This window comes from Hippocampus comes, unplaced genomic scaffold (assembly GCF_001891065.2).
Source record: "Hippocampus comes isolate QL1 unplaced genomic scaffold, H_comes_QL1_v1.1 scaffold383, whole genome shotgun sequence".
Taxonomy (NCBI): Eukaryota; Metazoa; Chordata; class Actinopteri; order Syngnathiformes; family Syngnathidae; genus Hippocampus; species Hippocampus comes.
In genome coordinates this window covers 164,159-189,992 of record NW_017805407.1, presented here as the reverse complement: position 1 = coordinate 189,992, position 25,834 = coordinate 164,159, and the positions used below count along the sequence as shown (strand labels likewise).

The 25,834-nt window shown below is 44.0% G+C and overlaps 1 protein-coding gene across 3 annotated transcripts in view; it reads right to left on the bottom strand.

The window, feature by feature from the left end:
* Positions 1 to 25,834, bottom strand: part of nbeal2 (neurobeachin-like 2) — a 40,215-nt gene that overhangs the window by 6,945 nt on the left and 7,436 nt on the right. The window contains exons 2-40 of one of the 3 annotated variants that reach the window (XM_019873617.1): positions 21,099 to 21,187; positions 20,800 to 20,964; positions 20,198 to 20,279; positions 19,820 to 19,932; positions 19,417 to 19,499; positions 17,287 to 17,372; positions 16,885 to 17,188; positions 16,698 to 16,804; positions 16,376 to 16,456; positions 15,015 to 15,098; positions 13,778 to 13,876; positions 12,995 to 13,629; positions 12,774 to 12,906; positions 11,972 to 12,091; positions 11,532 to 11,862; positions 11,371 to 11,453; positions 11,172 to 11,264; positions 10,872 to 11,043; positions 10,326 to 10,459; positions 9,867 to 10,026; positions 9,599 to 9,701; positions 9,373 to 9,523; positions 8,811 to 8,966; positions 8,533 to 8,692; positions 8,005 to 8,093; positions 7,231 to 7,905; positions 6,951 to 7,135; positions 6,002 to 6,158; positions 5,523 to 5,666; positions 4,342 to 4,668; positions 3,249 to 3,398; positions 3,008 to 3,165; positions 2,644 to 2,768; positions 2,446 to 2,560; positions 2,172 to 2,329; positions 1,364 to 1,497; positions 1,176 to 1,283; positions 990 to 1,085; positions 691 to 815 (exon numbers count right to left, since the gene is read on the bottom strand). In XM_019873617.1, coding sequence (XP_019729176.1) covers positions 691 to 815; positions 990 to 1,085; positions 1,176 to 1,283; positions 1,364 to 1,497; positions 2,172 to 2,329; positions 2,446 to 2,560; positions 2,644 to 2,768; positions 3,008 to 3,165; positions 3,249 to 3,398; positions 4,342 to 4,668; positions 5,523 to 5,666; positions 6,002 to 6,158; positions 6,951 to 7,135; positions 7,231 to 7,905; positions 8,005 to 8,093; positions 8,533 to 8,692; positions 8,811 to 8,966; positions 9,373 to 9,523; positions 9,599 to 9,701; positions 9,867 to 10,026; positions 10,326 to 10,459; positions 10,872 to 11,043; positions 11,172 to 11,264; positions 11,371 to 11,453; positions 11,532 to 11,862; positions 11,972 to 12,091; positions 12,774 to 12,906; positions 12,995 to 13,629; positions 13,778 to 13,876; positions 15,015 to 15,098; positions 16,376 to 16,456; positions 16,698 to 16,804; positions 16,885 to 17,188; positions 17,287 to 17,372; positions 19,417 to 19,499; positions 19,820 to 19,932; positions 20,198 to 20,279; positions 20,800 to 20,964; positions 21,099 to 21,187 — 6,470 coding nt within the window. The remainder of the gene's footprint in view (positions 1 to 690; positions 816 to 989; positions 1,086 to 1,175; positions 1,284 to 1,363; positions 1,498 to 2,171; positions 2,330 to 2,445; positions 2,561 to 2,643; positions 2,769 to 3,007; positions 3,166 to 3,248; positions 3,399 to 4,341; positions 4,669 to 5,522; positions 5,667 to 6,001; positions 6,159 to 6,950; positions 7,136 to 7,230; positions 7,906 to 8,004; positions 8,094 to 8,532; positions 8,693 to 8,810; positions 8,967 to 9,372; positions 9,524 to 9,598; positions 9,702 to 9,866; positions 10,027 to 10,325; positions 10,460 to 10,871; positions 11,044 to 11,171; positions 11,265 to 11,370; positions 11,454 to 11,531; positions 11,863 to 11,971; positions 12,092 to 12,773; positions 12,907 to 12,994; positions 13,630 to 13,777; positions 13,877 to 15,014; positions 15,099 to 16,375; positions 16,457 to 16,697; positions 16,805 to 16,884; positions 17,189 to 17,286; positions 17,373 to 19,416; positions 19,500 to 19,819; positions 19,933 to 20,197; positions 20,280 to 20,799; positions 20,965 to 21,098; positions 21,188 to 25,834) is intronic. The other 2 variants (XM_019873619.1, XM_019873618.1) reach the window with 2 other exon arrangements.

The following is a 25,834-nucleotide window of genomic DNA, read 5'->3' as shown; positions in this document are numbered from 1 at the left end:
GTGAATCCAAGACTAATATCTTGTTCTAGCCAGTTTACGAGCGGTTTTTAGCAGGGGATATGAAGTCTCTTTTCCTCACTGAGACGACAGCTGAAGTTGAAGAACGAATTGCAACATTTGTCATGATCTGTGTTTTTGCTGATTTGGTTTTGATTCGATTTGCTCTTGTTTCATGTTTTCCTTGTGTCCATTTTTTTCCTTCAGTTTACTGGCTTGTACTTAAATACTTTTTATGTGCAGTATTGGAACACTTAACTGCGTTTTTAGTACTGTTAAACACCAGATTTATTTCATACGAACAGTGAGTGTTACACATAATTTGTGCTTGATATGTCATAAAAACACAACAGCGTCTTTTTATGATGACCAATTTTACGCACTTTTAGTTCTTTGGTTATTGCTAGAGTACGTTTACACTATTGCGAGTATGAATACCATTTTTATGAAATGCTAATTGTAACCCGTCAAAGGCGAACTCACCTTAGACTCGGTTCATGTCTATTTCATATTGCGTCGTGGCTATTTTACTCTTTTTTATTGTGCAGTATGTCAAACAAAACCTTGTTCTGAAGAAACAGTCCTCACAGATAAACTACTACTGCTCCATTTTGCTAAATACTATAACATCTTTTTTTTTTTTTTGGTTATACACCACTGCTCGTCTCAAAAAGACCTTGAAGGCCAACTTACTTCTCTTTGACCGCCTGCGCATGGCGAGGGTTGACCACACCAACAGGTTTGGACAAGTCTCGGAAAACTGTCGGGTCTTCCAGATCCAGAACGGGGGAAGTGTAGTCGCAGAGTATCCAGGGGAACTGAACAAAGACAACACGGATGTCATTTGTGGCGAATCTGTGTGCGCGCGCGCGTGCGTGCGTGCGTGTGTGTGTGTGCGCGCGTGCGTGTGTGCGTGCGTGCGTGCGTGCGTGCGTGTGTGCGTGCGTGCACTGCCTCCACTCTCTTGTCTCTCCGCTCATGTGTGGTCTTACCACAGGATATTGCGATAGGTCATTGTAAGTGCGCCCAGCGATGGTGTTGAGTTGCATCAAATATTCAAAATTTGATATTTCCCTGCAGACCCATTTCTGTGCAACACATGAGAAACAGATCAGCACCAGACGGGACATTTAGCAAATAATAATCCTACATGAGAGACTAAAATTGGCTATAAACACCTGTGTGAGGCCCGATGCTTTCAGCAGCTCTTGGGGTGATCGGGATCCAAAGTAAAAAAGGTTGGGAGGGCGCAGGCCCAGAATCCTTGAATACACTTTATTACGTAACTAAGGAGAGGAAAGATAAAGAGTCTGTTCTGAGACCTTGAATTGGGCAAAAGTGTAAAATGCTGTGAACTCGACATCACCTTCTTCTTGAAGTTGATGAAGTAGTGAGCCTGGTCGATGAAGAAAAGCTCCAGTGCAGAACGACGCAGGTTGTAGCGCCTCAAATGGACCTCTCGGAGCTGAGACAGAGGTCGCTTGAAGTCGAAACCGATTCCTGCAGGGATGGACAATTGTCATGCCCATACTTAGACTTAAATACCGCTTACGACATTCTCACATGGCCACAACATTACATACACCGACCACATCTAACGGCATCCAATGAAAATGCAGAATCCAACATTTGTGTGCTAATTATCTTTTTTTTTTTTTTTTTTTTTTTTTTGCAAACAATATGTTCCTTACTGTAGTTTTACAATGGTGCTGCATTGTATCGTGACAAGTGCTCCTTATTATTTTTTGTCCTCATGTTGCTAAATGAAGTCATTAAAAAAAATAAAAAATAAAAAAACTCACTTTTTTGATGCAGTGCAGGTCTACATCACGACAAACAACGGCCACGATGATAAACCTACTGAACGCTTTTGCCATATTTCATGGGAAGCATTGCTCAAGGTTTTTTTTTTCTAATTATTTGTTGAGTGCGACTGTTAAATAAACCACCGTTGAAATCGTAGGTTTCAAGACAGAACGGGTAGCTAAATTTGTGGATTCTGTTTTCAAACAACAGACACTCCTACCTCTCCCCTCTTTGGAAACTTTTATACTATCACAAAGGTAAATAGAACACACACACACACACACACACACACACACACACACACACACACACACACACACACACACAGTACAGGTATATGTGTATTCAATGAAATGTATATTGCTCACCCTCCTCCGTTTCCTCTTTCTCAATGGTGCCGTCGTAGAAGTAAAGGTGGTGCGTGGTGACCTCCAGGCGGCCGGGAACCTTGGCTACGATGGTGATGAGTTCACAGTCTTCGGATAAAACCAGCTTTTCTTTTTGGCTCTCGTCTTCGGCCTCCACACTAAATGCAAAAGTGAGGACGGAATATTTGAATTGGATATACTGTTTGCCAGCCTATTGTAAAAGCGTTCTTATCAAGAGCTGAATGTGAAGTGCACCTTTACTGAGTGAACTCACTTGTTATCTAAAAAAACAAGATCCTCGTCTCCTAACTGGTCGTCCTCCATATCGCTCACTTTGGCTTGTTTAGCAACAGCCAAAGGCAGAGGTTCGGAACGTGGACTGTCCACTCCTGGAAAAATAATGATATCATTATGTTTTGAATTTATTTTTTTTAAACAGGCCAAATGCATCATGGTCCACTGTGTTACGTACCCATGTTGTCCCTCTGGGCACTGGCCTCTGTGTGGGGATCATAATGGTGGTTGGGAACAAGTTTGAGGCGCATTTTTGAATATGTCTCTGCACTGGACAGTATCCACTTGACCTGAGGCTGATTTCTGCAGAACGTATAGAAAAAAAAATGAAGCATGTGTTTCTCTGTCTCCGAAAATAACCAGGAAGGCAGTGAGAGTGGAAAAGAGTTGAAGGCCAGCCGGGCTGCAAAGAGGTAAGCAGGAGAGCGCTTTGAGGCACAAACAGATTCCAGGGGAAAGTGGCAAAGCAGACTGTCAGAAGGAATGTAAAGCATGTTTGGGTAAAGCGAATAAAAATAACAGTGGCTGAGAGGAAGTCGTACTTCTTGGCCCACACCGCTCTTTCGCTGGTCAACAGCCTTCGCAGAGCCTTCCAGTGCTGCCACACCACCCCCTGCTGGTTGGAGCTTTGCTTCTGCCAACTGACGTAGCGCCCATTCTCACTTCGAACGCGCTTCAGGTAGGGGTCGACGATCAATTCCTGTGACCGTGCACATCATTGTCGGATAAGCGGAGAGGTCGAGTGTTGCGGTTACCCATGGGAGCGCTGCACCTTACTCCCACCTGAAACTTTGCTTTACTGTCCGATCTGTCTTTGTCTCGTTTGAAGGCCGTACTCATGAGGTCATCGAAACAGGAATTCCAGAAATTGGACATGATGTCATGACTCCGCCCAAACGTGTCCAACTCATACTGCTCCATGGTGGGCCGAACCTGCACACAGAAACATAAGCAGAAAAATATACTATCACAGCACCCAAGACTGAGATCTTTGAACTTATTGACAATGGGCACGTTAAAACACCCAACAATAAAATCGAAAAACCATCACTTTAAAACTAACTTCTTAACACGGATAATGTTAGAGAGATAAACATTTAACATTCTGTTTATTTTGGTGGTTGCGGTTTGTAGTGGGGCAGAAATGTTTAACGTAAGATTGGCTACCTTTTTTTTCCAATTTATTAATTGATTCCAGTACCACTGGATAAAGTGGTAGAGCAATTGTACTGTATTCGCAACTATTTATTTAAAATATCCTCTTAAAGAAAGTGAACACATAAATATTTGCATATATGCTTGTGTCTTTGAAACAGAACAATAAAACGTAGTTATTGTCATACACAACAACAAAGTGTATGCAGGAAAAGTGATTAAGATTGCACGACTGTCTGTGTCTTATGTGTTGTGTTGTGTTATTTTGATATTTTGACTTCAAGACGGCGCCGCGAGAGTGGCTGCCTTTCCAGCAGCTCCTATTTTTTGTTATTCTACTTCTTCCTTTCATAACTTTGCTGCTGTGAATTGGGAATTTCTCCATTGCGAGACTAATAAAGGATTTTTAATCTTATCTTTTTTTTTTTTTTTTGATGGCTAGAAAAGGGAAAAAGCTCAAATGTGGAGATATTTTTCATTCAATGTACTGAATTTATTATGAACACTGAGGGGGATTTGTAACTTCATGTTGTTTTGTGTCGCGCCCTGTCCAGAGACACACATTGCAAGGAGAGAATTCAAACTGACATCGGGTTGAAATATATTAACTACATTGGTGCGAGTTCGAAAATTTTTCATAACCTTGTTTTGGAAAGATATTGATTTTTATGATGAGTAGGCAACTTTCATTGAATCTCGTCAAACAATAACAGCTGCTGACCTGTTGCTGGTAAAAGCTCTGCCATTCCAGCGTGTGGCAGTAGGCCTTCAGATCTTGGGCAAATGTGGTGCTGCCATTGGTGATGGGCAGACTAGGGAGCAGCTGTTGGACCGTAACTGGGTCTGCATGCTGGTCCAGGAGTGCTCGCACCACCGGGACCACCTGGGAGAACATCTCCGCATGCTCAGTGTTGTTGATGTCCGTCGCGTCCTTGTCTGGCCAGAGGGGGGCGCCAATGCGGCCTAGCAGGAAGCAGACCTCCTCCCAGCTGAGACACAGCACAGTCTGCAGCAGACTGTGCAGCTTCACGAAGGCCATCACACACACCTGAGGAGGCAGGAGGACTTTTTAAGTGGCGTCAATTGAAATCGATAAATTTGTGAGTCTCTATTCTCTGCCTTCTATGCAGCACATTGTGAGTCAGTAAAAAGTGCTATCTCAACATATAAGTAACAATAACTAACTCATACATCAAAAAAAGTTGCTTTCGTTCAATAATTGGAACTTCATGTCGTTAAATCCTGTGAACATTTCTCAGTATGGCGCAATTTACACCACTTTAAACTGCACTTACACATTTTAATGCTTTTTTGCTGTAATTTTTCGGGAGTGTAGAAGGGTAAAAAAAATGCTTTCCATGTTTTTATTTTATGAGATAGTAGAATGTGAACTCGTATCTGCAATGTTTCAGATATACAGTACTGTATTTATCAGAAGGATAAAAAGGAGTACGACATGATTTGGCATTACCTTATCACAGGAAGAAAGAAAATGCACGTCTAAAAAATATACAAACAATGCAGTTACATCACACAGACCGATTTTAAATGAAACAGCAAACACATCTACTGATTCACGGCACGATTTATTTGATGTATTTTGATAAATGGCTTTGTGGGGGTTGCTCTACTCCGCAAATGAGTATTTCAACCAACAAATCATGTGATCGGAAGCCTTGTGGTTGCTTCAGTTATGATCGCTCAGTCCCACGGTGCTACAGCAACGGCAGTCATAATTCAGAGAGGAGCTACCCTTTCATACCCAACACTCCCCACAAGATGAATGACTCAAATGTCTTTGAAGTGAAACCCCTACAAGGTCTGGTATTTGTAATCTGCCTCTGTCTGTGTGAACCCTTCAACGTAAGTTAAATATTGCAGGCGATAAAAGGGACAACCAACCTGTGACTGCTGCTGTTGGATATAGCCGGTGATGATGCGTAGGCCGATCTGGGACATCTCTTTCAGTTCTGTGCTTCCGGGGTTACCGGGGGTGCTGTGCCAGGCCTGCAACTTGTCCAGTAGGTTCACAACCCCTTCAAAGATCTGTGATGAAGCGAATATCAACAAAGGATTCGCAGTGAAAGCGTAGACCTCATTTCAAACCAGAAGAACTTGAACCTGATCTTAACCATAATTTTAACAATGATGCAACCAATTCATCTCAATGACGGTATTTTAGGGAGGCTTGAATGGATACAAATACACTACTGAGTCACCAACCCGGCATGACGCTGCCTAAGAAATGCATGTAAAATAATAATGGCATTCAAACGGATAAATTCTCACCGCATACTGTCAGTGGTATCAAGTTTCAAGCATTTGGACTGAGTGTGAGAAAAAAAATCCAAACGATGTGTGAGGCAGGCCGTCGGATGCACCTTTTCACTCCACAGTGTATGATTGTCGGTTCCCTCGGCGAACAGGAAGTCCTGCAGCAACCTGAGGAGCCTCACCAGGCTGGGACAAAAAGGCAGGAACACTCCCTGGGCGTCCCTCAGGTCGGACAAAGATGATTCCAGCATCATCTCCAGCAGACTGTTACACACAGTGGCACAACACCACGTAATGTCATAAAACGTATGGCGTAAAAACACACATTTAGAATGTAAAATGAAAAAGCTGTCACGGCTCCTCAGGATATCATGACAAAAACGTGTACTGATAATGTTTGTATTATATTTTTGTCAAGTCGTGTAGTGTCAGGTTAGTAAAGTGTGCATTTACTGCCTTCCAAGATATTGTCGCTGCCACAGTGACGTCACCACACATTTAATGATGTCATCAATGTCAGCCGCAATGACCGTGTGAATGTACACACTAATGTTGTGACTTACGTCTAAAAGGGACAAGCGAAAAAAAAAAACATTCTAATGTCCTGCTGCTGTGCCAAATGATCTGGAATGCAGCATAAAAGTGGCTTCACTTTAAACCCGGCAATTTGGTCCAAATAACTGGCCACCCCAGCAAATCTTTTGATGCACGGTTTATTCCTGTTCAAAGGCATCATTGTAATGCATTGTGAGTACGGATTTAATCCTGATTCATATGAAAAGTGCTTGTGCATAAATTTTGATTTGGTGGCTTTATAAAGAAATGGCATTCAATCGATTCAAGAATTACAAATGCATGGCAGATGACCACAAAGCTGATAACAAGGTCAGCTAAAATTTTTAACAGAACTGAACTCAATTCTCTTTCGAATTACATTCAAAATTGAGGATAGCAATTCCAATTTTGACCGGTCTTATGATCTCAAGTAGCGTTACGTGTCGGAAACAAGTATCCTCCTGGTGGACTATAATCAAACGGCTTGTGAGAGAAGATAACCTCCGTTTGATGTCATCGGGCGGGCGGACCAGTTGGCAGGAGGAACCCAGTTTCGTGAGAACAGAAAACACCTGGCCCCTCTCTCTCCAGACCACATCCTCGGGCCCGTCCGCCCCACTGCCGCTCCAAAGCACCGAGAAGATAATGTTGGTGAGCAGGTTGCAGAGCTCCTCTTCTGGTGTCTGCTAAAAGTCAACCAACACTCAGACACCAAGCCTCACAGAAAACACCAGAAAGCTTTCGGAGATAAAGCTCAAGATATGACCGTCATTATCCAAACCTGTGGATTGGACGTGTTGGAGATCGTGTCTCCGGTGGGAGGGTCTGTCCCGTAACTGGCGTGGTCCAAAACATTGGATAGACTGGAGCTTTTTCTGGGTCGCTGCGGCGGAAAGGCTTTGCTGTACTCCAGAGGGGATGGTGTGTTTGTGAGGCTACTTGTTGGGGTGACCGTCTCTCCCATGCTGCCTAGTTCCAAATCAAAAGGTGGCGATGTTCCATACGGGGAGAAAGGCTGGTAATCTCTCCCTTCCTCATCGACGCGAGACGAGGGAATGTCCACCACGATGGAATTGGAGAGGGAGGACGAGTGACTCTCTTGGTCTGTCGAATCGAATGACTTCAGCTGGCCTCCCACGCCACTGGGCGGCGATTGGGATAAATCGGAATATCCCTCGGAGATATCTCGTTGGACGCCGTCCTCCTCTTCCTCGTCGTCGTCCTCCTCCTGCGAGGTGCCGTAGTTGAGGAAGATGCCCGTACGCGCATCCTCGATGAGCAGACTCGGGTCTCGACGCAACGGAGGCCGGAAGTTGGCCTCGGTGGATCCTGAGAGGCTAGCGGCGAACGATTCGTAGGACTCCTTCACATAAAGTTTGGTGAGAACATCCTGCCAACCGGGCTGTTTGGCCAGCTGCTTCACGTAGTCCTCGCTGAGATAGATGAGGTGGAAGAGCTGTTTGCAAAACCACAGGAGACATGAAGATAATTTGTCCCAATAGCGAAAGATTGCTTTGATGAAGATGAAGCTCGAGTGGCAGAAGGTCAGACTGACCTTGCGACAAACATCCAGCCGGACAGCCAGGTCAGCCCGGTGGGACAGACACACCACAGCTAGGAGGTCTCTGAAGTTAGGGCTCGTGTCTGAGGGAAGGCATGCAGACGTTGGAAACGATTCCGTATTTACCACTCAATGTTATAATGTGATGCTGGGGCTTAATTGGCTATACTGCGTTGACTAATTTCAATCCCTTTCATTTTACTTGGATTAAAAAAAAATGACCAGAGCAACTAAATTCACCTAGAGAATTACATAACCAGTCAAAGGTTTGGACGCATTGGAAACCTTTTGACTGGTTGTGTTGGCCTAATCACAACAAATTGTAACTAGTCATGGTTTGGAAAAAAAAGAAGCAACAAGGAATCATTAAAAGGATGAGCAAAAAAGGGAAGGAAGACTTTGATCATTGTTTTTAGTTTTCATTGGATTGCTGTCAGTTGTTGTTCATGCAAGCGATCGGGGTCATTGTCTTATACTTCCCATTTGCGATTGTAAAGGCCTCTCTTGTTTGAATTGAAATACCTGTCGCAAGGACCTGCTCGTACAGACATCGCACAGTCGTCATGGTCACGGGAAGGTCTTCAAGGAAAAACACCAGGCCAAGGTAGCCAAAGTCCTTAAGTTTGAGGCGCTGCTTGTTGCGCTCGGACACACGCTCGCTCTTCAGGATTTTGTATAAAACCTGCAGACACAATGCATGATGCCGGATGGTGTTAACGGAGATTGTTTTATAGAGAGAGAAGGCAGGAGTGAGAAGAGACAGACAGACAGAAAGAAAGAAAGAACGAAACTACTCTGACCCTGAAGACCATCTCTCTGGCCCGGTCCCCAAAGCTCGGGTTGAGAAGGAGACTATAAAGTTGTTCCACTCCCCACTCCAGAAGCACAGCCTGCACCTGTTCACGAGGAGGGCTGCTCCGGAAAAGCTCATAAAGCACCTCCAGGGCCTTTACCACCTGAACAAAAACGCCCAAGAAAGAGGTGTCGGGTTGAATTCGGGAGGGACATGTTAAGTGTCTACTCGCTAACAAACACACAACCCAAAGTGTTATGTGCTGCATGTGCAATCATACATTTTCCCCCCTCTGCATTATATGGAATGCAGCACAGCTTGTAAAATCAAGTCAAACCGAGGACCGAAACTGCCGTAGCAGAAACAAAAAAGCAATCCTGACTGCACTTTTCTTCAGATCTGCACCTAAATGAAATTAATTCTCGCATGGTCTATGCCCCGCCACAGGGTAGAAATGATGCCATCACCAAATACTGCCCTGGAATCTATCATGCAGGTCAATGTGAATAGGCATCATTTTGCCGGCAATGTATCACGAAAAATCCCCCGAAACGACAAGGGATCAGTACCTGCTGCTCATCTCCCGCACTCAGAATGTAAGCGAGGACACTATGGAGCTCCTCAGCCGTCGGAGACCTGAGGAAGTCTTTCAGCAACGCAAACAAACTCGTCTGAATCATCTGCTTCTCGTCACTGAGACAGCCGCCATCTTTCTCCGCGCTGCATATGAAACATGAAGGAAACGTATTTCACGACACATTCCGTCTTCTCCGCAGAATCAAAATACAATTTCACCTGTAGTACGTGCGAATGGTATCCAGAATGTACTGAACTCCATATTTCCTCTTCAGGCGCTGTTTCCCTTTGTGGATCACAGATGAGATGTACTGGACGTGATCTTGGAAAAGGGACATTAACATTCGCTCAGTAGGACATTTGGAAACCAACTTTTACAAAAGAAAGAAAGAAAGAAAGAAATTCACAACATATCAAGTGTGATAGCCTGAGCTTCCTACGGTATGTTATGCTTAAACCATCTAATCCCGCCATGCTTGTGCCTCACCGTGACAAACAGCAAAATGGCTTCTGGTCCAGATGCGGAAATCAAAGAGCAGGTGCTGGTAGAACTGCTGCAGAAGTGGACCGTTCCCCTCGTTGAGGACCTGGTCGAGTAGCAGCCGGCACGCAATCAAAACATTCATGTCCATCATAGTTTCTGGAACCTGCAGAGAGGAGAAATGTGTACGTTGCTGTCCATCTGGCTTCATCATGCCCAGTCCCTAACGTTTGACATTAAAATTCGTTTCCAGCCAATTCTAGACCAAGTCTGAAAAGACGCTTAAAAACGTCTTTGGGAGTGAATGAGTTAAAACCGGACATCGACGTTAAGTCAATGCAAATCATTTGGCAAATTCATGAACGTCAACGAAAACCAAAGGACATGATATGACCACGTTTATCGTTCGACAGCACCTTTGCAATGAAAAAAATGTCTGTTCATACTGAAATGAGCATTTCTTACTTTGCTGAGCATGGCTCCGATGATGCTCGGCCCGTGGCACTGCAGCAGGCTTTCCTGATTGACAGGATGACGACGGATCATGTTCTTCATCATCAGCAAGAAGGCCGCGAGGCTGTTCCTCTCCAGTCTGGCTTCTAGAAGGAAAGACAAACAAACACAAACTTACTGACAACCGCAACGTAACAAAACAGAGGATGATCGACGTTATTTTACACCAACGGTTACTAATGTCACGTGCTGATATCTTTTTGAATTTTGTTGTGATTAAGGGCTATAGAAATAAACTTGACTTGAAATCTGACTGAGGAGCTCTGGGTGAAATATCAAGCCTTCCGCAAACTTTGTGAATGTTAAGCATATATTTTCACTCTCAGTAGAATATGTGACATTTGTTTAGTCAAGTTAAAGAAAATCATTCCTGAGAGCAGAATTAAAAAAACTGAAAAAATATATAAACTGTGATTTCATGATGCAATCGTTTTGAAGCCTACGTTTACCATACAGCAGTTCAACGCCAACTGTGCAATCAATGAAACAGAATCTGACCTGAAGACTTAAGTGGCAGCAGCATTGCGGCCGGGCTTCGTGACGACGATGTCAATTCTGGTCCCAGCACTTCTGAGATCTCCTGAGCGCCGTTGTACACCTGCTCTTCCTCGCAAACTTGCTCCAGGAGGGGGAGCAAAACCCCTATGCCCCCAACCACATTGACGGCATCCTGCAGGGGAAACACACCCAGAGACGCACATGGATTCTGCGCAGGGATGGAAACTCCCAAAGCAGAAAAGATCTAGATATTCACAGCAACTGAGTTCAACATATTTACGTAACCAAAATAAATCTAACCTTCACGTCCCAGTTGATGACTCTGTGTCCCGTTAGCCGGCCGTCATATTGATGATTAGGAGACAAATCCAGACATATTTGACTCTTGAATGCCTGAAGCAGACACATGAGCAAATGCATGGCAATCAATTATAAAATAAAAAAATAAAAAAAATGTACTGGCTGATTTTCACCCTTGGCAGCTTTTTCAGTCGCTTACCTGGGGAGTGTAGTAGAGCACAAGCTTGCCGTTGAGATCAGATAACTCTCCATCCGTTTTGAACAAGGGCACGTGATTTGGGCCTGCGATAGACAGCGACGCTACATTTCAACACAGGTACGGGTACAACTGCCGATTTGTATTCGAGCAGTGCGGCTTACCTGCAGCGTACAGCGCTCTTGTTTGGCTCGGCTGCAGAGGCTCATGGCAAATGAAGGCGGTGCCCAGGAGTCCATCCAGAGAAGAGGGCGTTCCCCACTCTGTGTCCTGCAGCCCCGCTGGGATGGACTGCACTGTGGAGTCATTCAGAGAGCCCCAGCGGCCCCCTGCAAAGTTGGCTGGAAAGGACTGGGAGCGGATTAGAGAGTGGGCGTTGGTGGGAAAGGCAAATTCCGGGGACTGGCCCGAAGACAAGGATGTGTGTAGATTAGGCGAGGTTGTGGTGGTCGTTGTTCGGTTTCCTGCAGAGCCGATGCAGCAGGAAGTAAAAGGCTTCAAGGCAAACAAATGGAAAACAGATATATTTTTTTATGAGGTCATACCATCTCGCTTTCAACTCTGTCGGTAGGCAACAACCAAAGAAACAAATGTAAGTTATTACCTCACTCAAGGATGGAAAGCGAATCTGAGCTGTTTTGGACAGCTCTCCGTCAATGAAGATGTTGACCAGGTTCTGACCAAAAGGACGACGGCCTTGAATGTGGACTATGGCGACTGAATGCTGAAAATATAATCAAGAAAGTATTTGTGTTATTTACTGTATGTACTGGATGTAAAGGCGCAGAGAAATGGTTTGGCATTGAGAACGGAAAATAAATATGAACAACCACGAGACGAAATTCCTTGCTAATTCAGGAGGTCTATTTCAGTGTTTGTGTTTAACAATTATGCTAAAGTGTAGGAACGTGCATTTGACTAAATGTTCTTGATCAACAAGACTAAAATTAAACATTCATGATTGATTAACTCATTCACTCCCAAAGACATTTTTATACGTCTTTTCAGACTTGGCCCAGAATTGGCTGGTACTGAATGAGCTTTAATGGTGCATTTTTTTTCTATACCAAGTCATGTATGCATTTCCAGTAACGAAAGAATGTCTTGAAAAGTTTTGCACCACTGTTTCCATTCTATTGTACTGAGCAGAATAGTGCCGCATGGAGTTGTGACGTACAGCTCAACCTCTGCCAAGTCACGTTCTACTTTCGACCACAGACGAAATCAACGGCTCCGCCGTTGGTTGTTGACACGCCTTTCCAACGAACAATTCATTGATGACCGTACCCATCCTGACTGTTAGGTCAAACATCCAGACGAGAGGGCCTTGAAAAAAACGGCGTGTGACATTTTCCCTGATGCACTGCGTTGATATTTGGGAGAGGCTGAGTCCTCACTGCACTCACCCAGCGTGAGTCAGCTAGTGGGAGTTCTGGCAACGCGACGGCCATGTAATCTTTCTTCGTGCAAACAGCCACGACCAGCACGCCCTCCATTGTGAAAAAGGCTTCCAGTCCTGTTCCGCTAGCTGTGAAGAAACTTTATAGAAGACAAGAGCTTTAAAAACCAAAACATTCAGTAGGCTGTGACGCAAAAGTTATTTCTCATGCCGGCCTTGCCCTTATACCTGTAAAGCTGCTTCCTGCGAGGTCCTTTTCCCATGTCCTGTTGACTTGCTGTGACCAAGGTGGCGGTAGGTTTGTTGAAGTCTAGCAGAGGGGAACGTGGGAAGTCCATATTGAGGCGGAGCCAAGCATGAAAGGCAAAGCTGCTGCCTGACCATCGCTGGACTGTGGGCACCATGATACCCGCCATAGGGGGTGTGAGATCAAAGTACTGGAGGGCGCTGTCACGACCTTCTCGCGCCGCCATTGCCGAGAGAACTTGGATGATGCGGGTGCAGAATGGATGGGTGCCCTTATCCTGATCCAACCTGAGCAGTTTGAGGAGGCTCCTCAGCTCCTCAGGCTTCAGGCAAAGTGAGCCCAGGTCCTGCAGGAGCCCCAGCATGGCATCAACGCACTGCCTGTCCAAGTGCTGCGGTTGCGAGAGCACCTGCAGGAGGGCTCCCACCATGCCTGCCTCCACAGCCACAGTGCGACAAGATAGGGAGCCACCGCATACAGTCGCCAGCCACTGTGCAACCAGCAGCTGGAGCTCCCTATGGGCGTGCAGCTCAGGAAGCCATTGCAGGAGCAACAGCAGCGGCTGGTCATTACTAATGCCTAAGTGATGTGCGTGGGCATACTCGCCCTCCACCGCCTGGAAAGGAACAAACACAGAAGTGGCTCGTAATGAGGGTGAGAATGGGATGCGGTGACATGACGCCATTTAAAAAGGTCGTTTATGAGAGAAAATGGACGGCTCTCTGGAGGCAATGAGCGGATAATGAGAGTAAAATGCTTTTCACCATGTTCATCAACTCCTGCAGCAGCCTTTTGGTGGGCTGACCTTGACTCTTGAGCACGTCAAAGAGCTGCGAGTAGCCGATCCGCTCCTTGAAAGTTTCCTGTGGGACGAGACCGAAATAGCGAGTCGAAAGCTACTCCGCAGAGAACGTAAAATTGGCACACTTCCATTAGGCCAATTGGAACACAATGAAATTTCTGACATGAATGCAGAACAGCCTTCCTGAGAAGCTCAGAGTATTCCACCAAAGACATTATCGTAATGCAGTAGGCACTGTGTAAATATATTAGGGATGAACAATTTTGAAAAATAATGACATTTAGATGTTTGTGTTTTTTTCCCTCTATATTGTAATTGCAATGAAACATGCAATTATTTTTTTTCCAAGGCCCTTCTCTCGTCCATTTTCAACAAACACAATTAATCTGTATTCCAACAAAAAATATCAGATTCATTATACATAAAAGTTTTGCTCTAATAGGGCAGGCTTATGTAAAAAAACAAGGCAAATGAACCACGAATTAATTTGAAACAGTTTATTTATCCTCTTCAGTTAGAGTTACCTGACTGAACACATTCAGATGCAGCCTTGTAAGTATTCACTGCAACAACTTCACAAAATTCTATCACACAAGTGCGATGTAAACATAATTCACTAAATGCTGAATCAGATGACAATAATGTGAACAAATCTGTGACTTTATCTCGTTTTTGTATCTTGTGTTGAGCTCATGCTTCATGAAACATTGACTTGTACACATATAGACTGCACTTCTTAAGCACTGAACTTATTTACATACGATAGGAATAAATGATAAAGTACACGTTGGTCGGAAATGAAAATTGCATTCTACTACATTGTGATGTCGATTTGAATTTGATTAACTCTTCAGCCCTAGAATACGAATATCTAAGTACTGCCTTTATGCAATGGTGAACAGTGTTATCCGAGAGCCTGAAGTGTTTCAAATATCATTCTGACATAGCAAAATGAGGTAGCACATTAGAGACAACGCAGTGCTTCAAACAACAACCACACTAATCACCATTAAAATCAATTAAATAATACTTCCTAGGCAGTGTTACTCACAACGTTATTATCTTGTTTGAAGACAGAGTTTGGAGTTAAAATTCTTCCCGGATTTTAATGCATTACACAAGTGGTCATAATGTTATCCTACTTAAAAGATTAATGATGCACGGGTGGACCAAAGGTGATCCCATGATGATATTTTTACCTTGGCAGTGGGAGAGTTACTCATGATGGCTGTAAGAACTCCTAAAGCATGCACTGTGATGCTGTCTGAGCCTCGCTCCAGGACCTACATCGCCATGGGGGGAAATGAGACGTCATCAAGCCGGTGCAACAGGTCAAAATGTGCAGCGTCCACCAGGAAAGAAAGGATGAGGCTGAAGTAGAAGCGGGAATGAAGGAGCACAGCTATTTGTCCACACCAAGATTATATGTGAGGCAACCAGGGTAAAGAAAGAGAAACAATTAAGAAAGGCGACAGCCAATCCCAAGACACTAAAGAGATCTTTTTTTTTTAAATGCTGGTACCACCACACCAGCAGCCAAGGAGGTAAGAGGAGTCATGCATCAACCACCATCTCATGCACTATGTAAAAACGAGTCCAGTGGAATCAACAGGGAATTCAGCCTCTATCTCGGAACATAACTTACTGTATGATAGAGTCTCTCTTTGCATTAAAAGTTACATCACAGCGATTTCTTGTTGTTGTTGTTTTCCCCCCCAAATAAATTGATCAAAAGCGTATTTCACTTTGTCAAAGCAAGAATCTCATTGATTTGAGTCGATTGGCCTCATAGGTCAGATCTGCAATCACATGCTCCTTATATGACATAGTTCTAAGCCGGACTTTAACCAATCATTTTATTGTGCTTTCTATTGATTTCAAAGGAAAACAAAGAGTCGCCGGCAGTTCATCTCTTGCCTCCTCCCACATTCCAGAAGCATGTATGCTAAGTTGACTGAAGACTTTAAATTGTCTACCAACCAGCGTGAATGATCGTTTGCCTATTTGTGGCTGATGACTGACTGTGGGGGGGGTTGCACTTATCAAAGTCAGTGAAACCCGAATGAAGACAAACACGATGAAAAATGGATGGGTGGATATAGAGTAAAATATTGAAAACCAATAAATGTTCCTCTTCAGTTCTACTGCTGGCAATAGTTTTCCATCAATCCCCTACAAACTATCGGGGATCATTGCGCAAGATGTCAGAACCAAGTGCCCAAGTATTTGGAATTCTGTCAGCACTCGGGCAGTTGTTCAAATTCCACATTATTAGTCCTTTTCGCCGCTTGAAAATGCAACAGATGTTTCTTCATTTTCAGTGTCCCGACTTTACTGTATGAAAGTGAAAATTTGTTCTCAGGACATTGGTGTAAAGATAAGGTCGCTGTCTCACCTCAAGTCACAGTTATCATATCATGCTACCTGCTTCATAAGCCTGCCTTCCTGTCTTAATGTTTCCTGTTTAGACCACTGATAGCTGTGAACACGTGAAGGCTGAGTTTCCTGCTGACAGATCAAAATCAACACCAAAGGTTTGTTTAGGGGTTGTGGGGAGTACCTGGTCCACTCTGACCTCTGTGAGTAAACTTGTAGTGAGGTCACACTCACTCTTCGGCCTAAGCCTGTTGCTCTGAAAGAGCTACAGGACATACACAGAGTACAATTTCAAAAATGCAGACAGTTCGACGTCAAGTACTGCAGGTTTTAAGAAAATTGTCATATTTCGGTGGCGCGTACTGCTGAGGGGAGTCGGTCAGCAGTCAGGCAAACAAATGAGGAATTGCATTTGAGGAATACGAGGAAAAGAAATGAGGAGATCTGTGCGGACTAGAAATGAATCAAAAGCTGACGGCCACATTCGAGATGGCCTAGCCGCCAACCTTGCTGTTCTGTATGAGCCTGAGGATGTGCTCAAAGCAGTTGTTGTTTAGGAAGACAGCCTGGAGGGCGGGCCGATCCGAACACTGCAGGATCTCGGGTACCGTGTCTACAAAAGAGAGCAAAGCGTAACATGAGCTTCATTGTCACGTCAGTCATTTGACCTCCGTGCGGATTCGGTCGTCTTACTCAGCATCAGGCTCTGGAGCGAGATCAGGCGCCCCTCGGAGTTCTGCCTGTCTTGCTGCTCACTGCTCAGCGGACGGTTCCAGTTCAGGAGCTGGAAGAAACTCTGCAGTATGGTCTTGATGTCGACTTGCCGCTCTGAGGGGCTGCTAAAATGCAGCAGGTGGATCATTGCGGTCAGGCACTGCAAGGTCAGCCGAGGGAGGGATGTGTCTTTTGAGTGATGGGAGGCCCGGCAACACCAAGCTCGCAGCACGGAGAAGAGGTCCTCGACAGCATGAGAGGTGACGGCGAGGAGACCATTTGGCTGGAAAGATGCATCATATGCGAGATGATCCACGGTAATCACATTCCCAGACAATAATAACCTCTGGTTATGAGGATACAGCAAATATGGCGACAGACCTTGCCCCCACTAATGATAGCTCCCTGGAGATGAACCAGCCTGAGTGTGAGAAGCTCTGGGATCTTCTCACTGTCATGCAGACTTTCTGTAAAATTTGAAATCATGCAGTACGTAGGTCAAATGGAGATGTTGAATAAACTTCACGGAGTACAAGAAAAAAAAAAGAAACAAACCAGACTGACGACAAGGAACACAAAGCCCATTACTGAGAAAATGTATTTCAAAGTGACAATCAATCAAAGAAAATGACTCAGAACCTTTTTTGACACTTAACATCCGACACGAGAGCTATGAAAAGTGTGTCGTGTATAATAGGGTGGTCCATTTTGGAAAAGTTTGTCGGATTCGTCGGGCCGGGTCGGAAATCTTGTCGATACTATGACACAAGGATGTGTGCAAAATTTTATTCCGATCGGATAATTTTATCCCGTCCCGCAGAGCGACCAAAGTTTCCCCTATGGAAAGAATGTTACGGGGCTGAATGGTAGTACGGTTTCTCCCGTACAGTAAGGATTTTGTTTTGCTCAGTTCGCACTTGCAATAATTCAAAGACGGAAGACAGGAACGCATGTATTGCAAAAAAGGCAACCGTGGTTATCCTTCAACACTGGTGAGATTGTTGGTCCATGTTAACTGGTCCATCTGTCTATCTGTCCATCTGTCTATAATGTCCATCAACACTAGTGACACTGTTAGACCGCAAAAAAAACGAAATCCGCCGTGCGTGCCATCCCATGCCTACTTCGCGCACGGGTGCAACGCCCGGTGTCGCTCCACGACCTGCAGAAGGTGCTGTCGCTGTTCCTCGTCGCGCGTAATGGCGCCGCAGAACGCGCTGATGAGGGCGACGCCCCTCTCCGCAAAGTCGTTCACCACCCGTAGGTGACGAGCGCGCCGACGAGCCGTGGTGAGCTTCGGGCTGCCCAACAAGCCACACTTCGGTGGCTGAGCGTGAGCGTCTTGCAGTTGCAGCGGCCATGCTGAACGCAGGCACAGCCACGACTAACGCAATACGCAACGCTTCTCCTGGCCCAGCAGGAACTGCCGATCCTCGGTGCTCTTTTTTTTTTTTTTTTTTCGATGTCGAAAAGCGTCCTCAGCTCAGCGTCCAGTAAGAATTCCGGCGATTCTCGACTTCAATTGAAAGATATTAGCTCGCCAGTAGGTGACCGTTGTGTGTTAGGCGTGCGTTTGAGTTTGTCTCCGGCTGCTGAGAGCAGCGATGGAATGGTTAGTTAGTCAGGAGGTGATCGTTCGGGCAACATTCAGCCCAGCCAGTGTCACGCATGGCAAAATACACGGTTAAAATACACATGTTCACCCTATTGAGACCAGTTGTTATGGTGGAAACTTTGGCCGCTTTGCGGGACGGGAAAATATCATCAGATCGGAATGAAATTTTGCACAGAACCTTGTACCATAGTATCGACAAGAATTCCGACCCGGCCCGACGAATCCGACAAACTTTTTTTTTTGCCATGAAAATGTGGACCACCCTAGTGTATAACTGCACTCAACTACGGAAGATGACATTTTTTTAACTTATTGAGCTGAGAGGACCGAAACGGCTCTCACTATGATGCCATGACATCTGACACCGCTGCAAACTACAAGTGCAAGAACAAATGCAAAATGTTGACCTTTGCCAAGGCCGAACGGTCCTAATTTGAATATGTACCAAATGACATATCCATGCCCTACATATCCCTGAAGCCTGTGATGAAGATAAAAGCATTATTTATTCAGATATTCCCTCCGAGGCTGAGGTGATGAATAGCTCTGTCGCATGGCCAATCCAAACTGAGCATTGTTATCTTTTTACCGCCCGACTTTTTAACACAGCGCTTGTATTGGACCACATTACATTGACCTCATGTGTTTATTGAGTGTATATTATCGAATGATAGTATTAGCAGCTATAATGACCTTTGAAAGTCACGCTTTGTTAATGAATGACTCTGGGCTCCAGGTTGGAGCCGACACATTGTAAAAGTTGAGGAGGAAAAGCAGCGGGCATAAAAAAAATAAATAAATAAATTTTAAAAATCGCAATCATTTACAGTATACTGTATGTACAGAACAGGTTTACGTGATCTACTGTCTCTACAAGTGTGAGGAAGATTCTTCACCGTGGAACAGAGCAGTCAGCTCCTCTGGCAGTGGCAGCGGAGAGAATTTATACTTGTTCCTCTCCAGCAAGCTCACCTCCTCCCTGCATCACACACACACACACACACACACACACACACACACACACACACACACACACACACACACACACACACACACACACACACACACACACACACACACACACACACACAAGGCCGGAGTCAGGCCCTCCTACTCATACCTACAAAATACGACTCCACTGAGGAGTGACGTCAAGAGGCACTCAGACAAGATGTTAATCATCCGCCTACGATTGACTAAAATATTAAAAGTATGATATGGTGAAGCTGGTCGAGTTTTCGTGTCAATAAATTCCACCCTCAGACTTATACATACGGTACATGCTGGACATATACTCACCCCGCCAGCCGTCTCCTCCACGTCTGATAAGGGTCGAAGACACTCTCCCACAGCACCAGTCCATAATAGACGACAGACTGCAAAGTGGACTGCTCTCCTTCTCCATTCTTTATCTGATGTACAACAAGAATGCAGTGACACAAATGGACACACCAACCTTGGTGTTTGTACGCCTGTTTCACTCATAGCTCTCGTAAACAACCACAGCAACATCCTTACGTTAAACTAGCTCCGCAGCTTAAGTATATTTTGCTGGGTGTCCGCTAATTTGAAATGACAGGGAAATGTAGTGATTCTTCACTGGTTGAACATTCACAAGCCCATGCACCTTTGTCAGAAACCATTAACAGCTTCACGTTCAGTTTAGAAACGCCGTACCTGGTGCAGACAAAAATTCACAAGCTTTATGGATTCAAAAACGAAACTGGGGGTCTTCTCTGGGTCGATGTTCTCCATGTTTCTAGAAGTTGAGAGAAATGCAGTATTAGGAAACCGAACCTCAGCAAGATGGCCATCTATGGTAAAGACGACAGTATACGCGCAGAATGAAAGGGAGAACTTCCTGACGAAGGCTTGCAGCCTCTTTGCACAATTCGTGTCGCAATGTCAGGAGAAACAAAATAACTGCAATTTGCCGGCTTCCCTTAAGTCAATAATAAATTAGATCACTGATTTTTAAAGTCTTTTTCCCCCCCATGAAAGACTTAGACCTACTATGATCCTGTATTTCAATGGTTACAGTGGTACTTGGAGCACTCAGTATTTATTTTAGGTGGTACTTGGCGTAAACATTTTTAGAATGATTGAATTACATTTTAGCTATTGATGATAGGCACAAAAGTGCCTATATTAGTGTTTTGCAGCATGCAGAACGCCTAATCAGTACTTGTGTGGTTAGTTTCCATCATGACCGCAATCTAGTATACTTAATTTCATGCTTTTATTGATAGGGCAACCCCAACATTGAATAGTAGACTAACCTGCAGACGATTATGAAGAACTTGATGAGGAGGAGGGGGTGCGGGGTGTTGCTGCTGTGGTCATGGCTGTCTGAGAGGTGCGGCGCACTTTGCCAAAGCTGTGTGCTGAGGAACACCAGGACCTCACTGGGGAGCAGGGGCACCTCAGAGGTGCACTCCTCCAGCCTGGAGAGGCAGTGTTTAAGTGTAAAATAAACACATCAAAACGCGGTCTGTCCAAAAAGGCCAAAGTTCATTCTGTTTTGGAGAATGGTGGATGGAACAATGATAAAACTTGGAACAAAGATAGAACTTTTTACCTCCGAGGCTCAAGCGAGTTCACATCTATGAGCCTTTCAAAGGACGCCACAAATGCTTCCAGCCACTGCTGCAAATAGCCCACATCTTTCTAGAAGGGGAGGGAGAGAAGTTCAAGTTAATACCTCAAAGTACAAACTAATGACTACTTGCACAGTGTAATAAAAGCAAATACATGAGCTGCATGAAAAGTTTCTACTTTTCATTTTTAACGACGCTCAGTTTCGAACGACACTGTCATAAAAATGCTGATTGAACTGCTGGGCACCATTTTCATGCCCAGAGCAAGTTTAGCTCAAAATGCAGTCAAACTGTGCACACGGGTGGAGTTTTCTTTCTTTTGGCATTTTCGTTGACGGGCGCAGTTAGAAATTAGTGTTTGTGCTGTTGTGGGACTGAACACAGCCGAATTGATTTCAAGCCAAAAGAAAAGGCTCTCTTCATTCCGTTTAAATTCAGTGCATGAGCAGCGTCCGGTCTACATGGCAGAAGCATAATAGCCTCGGCGGAGTCCGTGCAGGAGATTGGTGCACGCAAATTACGTTCATTAAGAACTGCAAGATCTCCACTGGCGGATCACATATCAATATTAGAACATAAATTTAACTTACCCTTAAAAAAAATACCTTGAGATGTAATATGTAGCTTGGCTATAAATTTTAACTTTGAAGTATTGCAATAGGTGCCTTTTGAAAGGTTTACCTTTGTGTATCACTCCTTAATTGATCCCAAGAGCGGAAATACTGACACACAGTAAGTGTAGCAAGTGATAACAGTGACATCAGCTAAACAGGCCCAGTCATGTCAGTGATCATGAAATTATAGCACAGTGAAAGTGCAGACAAGGTTGTCCACCCATCTAAAATAAACTCGACTAAGGAAAGTGGCACATTGCGCCTCCTGTCAGCCTTATGGCCTGATTTTTGAAACAGGATGTTGCGAAGAGATTAAACTCAAAGAGAGGAAAAGCATGAAGCATCTTTTTTTAAAACTAGGATGTTCAACCAAACAAGGTGCTGTACACAATAAGCCATTAAAAAAAAAAAAAAGATGTACAATAATTCACAGCAATAGTGGAGTAACTTTTCCAGTATGCAACATAAAGATAATTTAAATCAATAGCCAAGAAAACAAAAATAAGAGGGGTAACATTAACATATCACGGCACTATTATAACAGCAGGTTTTGAAATGTGAAAAATGTCGGATTATTTCAGAGTGAGGCACACAAGATGAAGAACTGTTTATGCAAGAGGTGTCCTGGCTGGTCTACAAATATTCCATAGGCATTACACCAGGACTCTGGCTACCGCGACAAAGTCAAAAGCATTCTCCTCCTTAGTACAAGCCCATGTACCATCCAAATGACTTCAATCTGTTTTTTCAAGCTATGTGTTGCTGCTTAAATGCACCAAACAACTTATTTACACTGAAAATTGCTTTAATAAATGTTTGCGAACCACATCCTTCCTGTCTTCAACCCTCACACCACCTTCTGCATCTTACACCCCCGTCTCAAGATCGGAATGGCTTACAGGTCATGATTGTGGGTCAAACCTTTCAACAGACTTCTTGATAATGATTTGCAATCCCCGACATTCCCATAAGAACCGAGGAGATTGTAGCAAAATAGTGACACGCAAGACATCCAGAAACGTTCCTTGATGTGTTGGCGCGCTCCATGATAGTCGAAATAGCAGATTGATATGAGCTGAGCATGCAGAAAGCCTCGTACAGTGAGGGAGCATCTCTTGGAGGGCAAACATGACTTCTTTCGGACTGACTCACAGGACAAAAATTAATAGTGTCAATAATGTATGGCATAACGGAGCTTCCCTTTAGATGGAAAACACATTTTTAGAGTTGTGACAAGTGTGGCATTCTGACACCAAGCGTCATTGCAATGTGACTGCAGAAATATGTGGCACGGTTCCACAGAGAAGTTATGCAGAAATAATACACTAACCACTGCAGCCATGTCTGTTCTACCGCTTGCATTCCGCCAAAGTTTACATTACCAGCTGACACGGACTTATGAGCCAGTCCATCGTTCATTTTATGAGTCTGCGCATGGGAGGCCAGAATCCCGCAACTCAGTGTCGCATGCGGCGGTGCCGGTCCGTAGCTGTGCCGCTCACTTCTCCACAGCAAGCACTCCAACTAGCTTGTTTCTCATGTCCCAACATCAAGCGATCAACCAGGAAATGACATGCCACTTTAACTCAAACTTGTTTCCTCCGTACACAACAAACCCCTTCCTCTTCTGCGCGTTGCGAGCAAAAAAAAAAAAGTCCCACATCACAAATGTGACTGTGGAAGCGTATTTATGTTAATTAAATGTAACACATGAGCATGTATTTAAAACAGAGTTCACGGATGTATGTTTTTTTCAGAATGTAGCTAAATTAGCATGCAGACACACCTGTTTCAAGTGATAATAATTTAGGCATGCATAATATCACTTACAGTGATCCCTCGCTATTTCGCGGTTCGTTTATTGCGGCTTCAGTGCATCGCGGATTTTTTCAAAACAGATGACGAACTCTGCTCGAGGGAAGCAGCTCGACTTCAGCCGAGGCGAGATGTGTCATCCGTGTTTGCAGTTAAGTATCTCCATGCAGCTGATGCGGCTCCTACTCTAGGCTCGTGTAATGGTATCGGTGTGATAGTATTGGACCGTGACGTCACCAGATATCATTACACAGTAGGTGTGAAAGAATAAAATATATCTTTTTCAGAACAGCACTTTTCAGTTCAGGACCAAATTAGAACATTTGGCTTCTCCCCAGAAGTCACACTTCAAAATATCAAGATGACAAGGAACACAGAAGACATGCATTTCTTACAACAAACATAATTCAAAAACTTGAGGGTCTGATTGATGATCAATGAAATGTCTATCTGACAGGCAACCCAATAAAAATGTAACAAATTTGCGCTGCTACAAGGAGAGGTACCGCCGCTCGTTCCTGCCGACTGCTGTCAGGCTATTGAATAGACAGACCTGAAAACCTGGACTCACCCCCACTCACCCATTTTTAATATGCTTATATCTATATTTTATAATTTATATTTATGTATATACTTTTTGTTCTTCTACTTCTCCCTTTCATAATTTTGCTGCTGTAAATTGGGAATTTCTCCATTGTGAGACAAATAGGTTTTCTGATCTAATCTTATCTTATTCCCCCGGAAGACTATTTTTGAAGTCACTAATGTTGGACCTGAAGGAGGGCCTGTTTATCTTTTACTTTTCTATCAAATTTGTGACGAGAGAATTATTGATTTTTTTTTTTTTTTAAACAGCACCTTGAAACTTCTGTCCACATGAGTGATGTGTTTATGTGTCTCGACCTAGTTGGGGTTGTGCATTCAGTACTTCTAGCTGACGGTGTTACATTTCTACCGAATTCAAAAATCTGATTACACAAAGGAAACGTGTGCTGATAAGAAGTAAAAGCAGGGAAAGTACCTTGTAGAATTGTTATCGAGTTCTTAAATAATAACCCAAGGCGACATCACTTTTTCAAAAGATCAACACGTTTCTCCTAATATCTCCAACTGGCCATGTGATGTGTCGGCATAAAAAGGCCACAACAAAACCGCTAACGGGGCAACTCTTGCATGTCCAATGAGATGTGTCAACTCCAGACATGTATCTGCTCTGTCTGCAGCTGCTGCTTGACATTCAGCTTAGCTCCGTCTCCCTGCTTTAGTGGCAGCAAAGAGCACTTTGATTGTCCGGCTTGTTGGCCCTCGTGCTGGCAAAGGGTGCAGAAACCGCGAGTGTCATGTGAGCTCTGCTTGTTTTTATGATCCACTGTTTCCAAACCTTTATTGAGCCACTATTACATAAGAAAACTCTCATGGCACACCACCATTAAAAAAAAAAAAAAGGCGCAACAAGTATGGCTACTAAAATAACCATGATCTTGACTCAGTTTACTCACAAAATAACATATTCTGTGTGGTATTTGGGCCTGTTTTTGTGAAACCCATATTGAACCTTATTGTAACTTCTACCCTCTCATGGGAGCAAATGTACTTTTTGTGCCTGTCACCATGTGTCAATGGCATAGATAGATGAACAAAGATACATTTGTAATGAATAAATAATCATATTTAAATAAATAAAGGAAATTGAGACGGCGCTCATCTCACAGCAGCCTGGTGCGGAATCACTGGCGTTTCCAACATGCAACAACAACGGGAAATATCTGTCTGTGTGACGCAAATGTAACTGGTTCCCTCATTACAAATGTTGGAGCTGAACAGAGCCAGGATGTCATGTCGGTCACTTTAATTAGTCCCTTGCAACCGCTTAGGCCAATAATCACCATATAATTAGCAGCTATTTCTCAGGCTGGAACCTTATTTATAAGCCCAGAATGTCACAGAGCCACTGCAAAGATGTTTTCTTTTTCTTAATTTCCGTTTGGAAAGATGTCATATGGAAGATTGACCTTTGAGCGTGCCCAGAAAATGACCTGAAAAATTAATCCATGACAATATTACTTAAAAACTAATCTGCTCATCATCTATTTCCTCGGGTGGATATTCTGTTCCTTGGTTGCGTTATTATGAATCCCACTTAACACGAATAATTTTGTGTCCTGCCTCCTCGAGTGTAAGTTATAACAATGTCTAAACTCCTCGCTGCGCTAGTCAATGTTATATTGTCGATCAGCATGGTTTAGCTGAGACATTTGTTTCAATCCATTTCTGAAAGGGTTAAAGCA